At 38.3% G+C, this 4,808-nt stretch overlaps 1 protein-coding gene across 1 annotated transcript; it reads left to right on the top strand.

Annotated features, from left to right (window-relative positions):
- Positions 1–3,897: 3,897 nt before the first annotated feature.
- Positions 3,898–4,452, top strand: LOC116180967. The gene is made up of 2 exons (XM_031501162.1): positions 3,898–4,044; positions 4,100–4,452. The coding sequence occupies exons 1-2, from the start codon at positions 3,985–3,987 to the stop codon at positions 4,379–4,381; spliced, it is 342 nt and encodes a 113-aa protein (XP_031357022.1). The 5' UTR covers positions 3,898–3,984; the 3' UTR covers positions 4,382–4,452.
- Positions 4,453–4,808: the final 356 nt, after the last annotated feature.

The raw sequence follows: 4,808 nt of genomic DNA, 5'->3' as shown, positions 1-4,808 counted from the left end.
TTACACAACATAGGTGTCCTACGTGACGATCACGATCTTAGTGCACTCGGAGTGGCCCCAGAGTGACAGATTCTCGCGGGAAATGTAAGCGAGAATATTCAAATAGGCAGCCATGTTAGTTTGGCATTCCCGCTACTACCGAATGTGGTCCAATATTCCAGTGTGACTTGAAGTTGACGTTAACCACCAAGATAGTAGGAGGCTAAGATCATCACAGTATGTAATTCATACTTACCAACATAGCTAACGATGGGCGCAATAGCCAACGCTATCAGAAAAGAGGAAAACAAAAAAAATATATTTATAATAATTCCTGTAAGTTTAGCAATTTTATTAAATGGAGTTTATTGTGTAAGTGTTTCTTTGGCTTTACGTTTGGGTTGAATACGAGTAGGTTGTGATAACGTGGTGTGTTTCTGTGAAGGAGTTTTGTGTTCTTTAACTTTGCTAGGACGTGTAACTTTATTGGGTGGACCTGTTTTTGTAGTGCATGTTGCGTTACTTGCACTTATTGTGGAATCTTGAGGTTGTATTTGTGTGGTTGCTTGGGTTATTGGTGGGGATATTACAGTACTTTGTGAGCCTGTAGTGCAGTTAAGGTTTTTGCGTTATTATTATTATTATTATTATTTGGATTAAGTCTCAGGTTTTAAAGCATGTACTTGTTTTATTGTATTCCTTACTTGATCCTCACTCCGACAGACAACGCATATCTTGTAGCGACGTTTAAAAACACAACCTAGTAAGTGGTCCTAGTATTTTTTATTCAAGTTAGGTAGCTTTGTCTAGCTAGACGATCATGTGCCATGGTGTTCCGTTAGTTTTGGAGGAAAAGTTTTGAATTTAAATCTTGAGTTGCGCAGTCTCTCGGGGCTAGCCTGGATGCGTCACAAAATTGTTATCTGGGGTAATTAATTTAACAACGGATTTCAACATATTACAAACAGGACCGAAAATTATACAAACATACTTCCGCAAAAAACAACGGAGCTAATTGTTAAATGACTAATAATTACAATTCGACTGTATCGAAAACCAATATGTAATCAAATGTTATCTAAAGGAGTCGTCTAAAATAAAAACTACCTTTGAAGCTCTGGTCGAACGGCTTTTGAGCTCAGAAGGGCGCTTTTCTGCTTTATCTTTAACAGACACCAACACAAACAAACAAACGAAGGATAGTGAATAGCGGGGCACATAAATATTGCGGTAGCAATTTCTAACGTCTGACACTAGGTTAAATCGTATACTAAAACCATAATTAATACTCAATAAGAATCAATAATTCTATTTACGTTATAGTTAAACAAAATCAAAATTTTGACTCGACAACTAATCGCTTCACAAAACTATTATTCTCCATTTCATGAGGTTTCGTTATACTTGCAGTTGAACAGGAACAATATTGAAGTGTAAACAACTTGCATGTAGGTAGCTCAGCAGGTAATGTAAGTAGAATCACGTGATTGATTTCAACTAAGATGGCGGTGGAATTTTCCAATGGACCTTCCTCGTGCAATACTACGAGAGCCAAAATTCGACGGTTTCCACCAAGGAATATCGATGTACAAAGCCATAATCAGGTGACAATAATGACGAAAAGAATAAGCCAGATAATCATTATTGAAAACCATAGGTAATACGATATTGTAGGTACATACCGTAAACGATCTTAGAAATTGTAAATATATCCGCAAAAAAAGTATATTCTGCAAAGCGGAGCAAATACTCAAAACAGAAATTTCACAGATATATTGAGGTACTTAACAACCACCAACAAATCCCTTTTACACTTATAATGGCGGCGTGTACGTTCATTTTACAAGTAGTAACCGAAGCTGTTCTTTTACAAGGAATGCGTAGAAAGAATTAAGGAAAGGGCAACATTAAGTACGGAAACACCTGCACGACCTCCAGCGCCGAAAATAAAGAAACTATTGTCTATAATCTACACTAAGCCGAATACCTAAATTTCGAATTTAAATAAAACGTTACAAACTTAATCTCAAATTTTGGTGCAAATCGATACATTTTCAACAAAGGTTTTGTACTATTTTAAGCTTAGTTTCCTCAACTCAAATTTCAAAAGCATCTACTTGAAAGCCCGTAATATCCCAGGCCTCAAACTTTCGCGAAGTACGCCTACCAGAAGGACTTCCCGTGGATGAATTCTCCCCAGCAACCAATAGGTACTATCTTCCAATTTCATGGTTGATTACTACCACGGTTGTGAAGAATGTCCGGATCAAACGGTTCTTTTGAACGGCAAGAAGGAGGACAGTATGTTAATGCGTCGCGAGAAGACCTTAGCCACTTCAGCCCGTATACGTTCCGGCGGATACCGACTTGTGAAAATGTGCATTCCGTACATTTCTCATACACAATTCTGAAATGGCTGCTTTGATAGAAGGTAACAGCCTAACGAAAAACCACGATACGGCTTCTTTGGCGGCAAGACCAATGCTGCCAAACTTTATCACAAAGCCGAAGGACCTAGCTGCTTTGACGATACCCTTACGTGGACAAGTACGGCAAGTACCCTGTTGGACATCCATGTGTGCTCGTTTCGAACGAAGAACTTGGAGCTGTCGAAGGATTTGTAAAGTGTACCGTACTTTTCCCGCAGAATCTATGCCATCCTGTACTACCGTATCGATGTCATTAGCGGCTTATGTTTATTTATTCACTAGCGCCCAACACTGTGTAATGTGTCTACCAATCAATTTTATTTTCTTCCAAGCCTGTGATCCTCTCCTAATAATTTGAGAAGATAAATTTCTGTCTGGAAAATAAGTACAATACGTCTCTGTGCGTTTTTGTACCACTGATGCAACAATGGAAGGGAAATTCGTATCAGGAGAACATAAAACTTCAAGTGTCTCTTAACAGATTTCCACTTCTCTGACCTTGGCCCAATAATTTAAATAGAAATCATCAGAAAATTAGAAAAAATGAATGTGATACCTCCTTGCCCTTCTGAGACGACAGTCTTTTAATGAGACACTTATTCATGATTTCCAAATACTTTTGAAAGTGTTTGAGAAAACGTAGGTACTTACGCATCAGGAGAACATAATGACATAAAAAAAAATTAATTAAGTTTTACACCTTTATTTTCTGTGGTCCTAACCAAACAATTTTTGAAAGATAAGTTTGTACCAGGATAACATAAATCTCAGAACTTTTTTGTCAATAATTTTACACCTCTTTGCATTTTTTTAATTCTGATGCGATAATTTTTAGAAGAGACATGTCAGAAGAACATAAAACCTCAGAAAATATCATTCAATTCCTGAGATCCTGACAAAAATTTTGAAAGGAGACATTTGTATTAAAAGAATGTAAACCGTTCCAGAAACAGAACTTCTTAAGAAGAACGAAACACAACTTTACTAGGTATCTGCTTTGTCTTCCCGAAACACTTTTTAAAAGATTCCTAAGACACAGAATTCCTAAAGATGAATAATTTTTGAAACATTTAAAGCACCTGATCACCGAGACCTTTTTTTTTCAAGTCGAACGATGACACTACTACCAGATTCTAGGGTGGTCACGCTTTGTTGTTCACGAACACAATTACAACAAATTAAATCGGATTTATTTGTTAATTACGACGAAATTTGGAAATGAGCAGTTTAGATTTATAATAGAGTAAGAATTTATCTTATAAACGACGCTATTTCCGGGGAATCTAGTGCGCCGCACGAGTTCTTGTAAATATCAGTTTATAAAGTACCTAATCAATGAAATTAATGTCACTTGTACAACCCACATGTCCTTCGCACAGGTTAGTAATAATAGCGGATGTAACAACTAATTTAGCTATCACATACTTTTAGCGACAAATTAAAAAAAAACACAATACATTTTCCGAGATATTTGTTATATAATGCCATGGTCAGGGTAAAGTGCGCATACTCGATGCACGTATAAAAGTCTAGAACGCGAAGAGTAGTTTTTTACATTAGTTTTCCATTAGGTAAAATGCGTGTGTTAATTTTATCGTTTCTTTGCGCCACTTGGTATGTTAGTTACGCGTCCGGGGTATGTGTTAGTAACGGTGTCGTTTGCGTTACTCATAATTTTTGTTAATTTTAAGGCTCCCTCGGTCAACGCGCTCGGACCGTCTGCTCGCAAAGATGACATGGCCGAGCGTTTCATTGACTTTCTTAAGGATGACCGAGAGTTTCAAAACGTGATCAAGCACGCCTTCGACGAGAATCACTTGGAGCGGCGTAGAAGACAAGCGGATATTGATATCGACGATGGTATGGAGGTGGAGACCAAGAAACCGGGGTTTTTCGATAGGGCTGCAAAGTTCGTGTCGGAGCTGCTGCAGAGATTCTTGAAATGGGTCAACTCCTCCGATGATAGGAAATAGTTTTTGGCGATGTCTCTCTCTTCGGAAATAATGTAATATTGTCAAAAATGCATTAAAACGTTTCAAATTTGCTTATAGTGTCTTTATTTCTCATGGACCAAACAAATTGTTGTAGAAAGAGGCGTACGAAATCTTGACCTTTTTCTGCACCCCAACCTCGAAAGCGGAACGATTGGACTGTAGGATATGATCATATGTGATCCTCTTCATCACCTTAGTTGCAGGTGAAGAAGAAGCAACTTTTTTCCAATTTCTACAGTTAACAGCGGCAGGGGCGCCCACTGAAATCCGCTAAGGGAAACATCTGCAGTTTCAGAGGCCTCACAAAAGGTTCGGTCCTCCCCAAGCAGTCCAAGGACTACTGGTTCTCGCATTCGGCCACAGTTTTACCCCGCAGATTCCGACGGAACCCTACCAGCAGAGGAAA

The sequence above is a fragment of the Photinus pyralis genome, unplaced genomic scaffold, assembly GCF_008802855.1.
Source record: "Photinus pyralis isolate 1611_PpyrPB1 unplaced genomic scaffold, Ppyr1.3 Ppyr1.4_LG9, whole genome shotgun sequence".
Classification (NCBI taxonomy): domain Eukaryota; kingdom Metazoa; phylum Arthropoda; class Insecta; order Coleoptera; family Lampyridae; genus Photinus; species Photinus pyralis.
The sequence above is the reverse complement of the archived record's forward strand: the minus strand, read 5'-3'. Positions and strand labels throughout refer to the sequence as shown.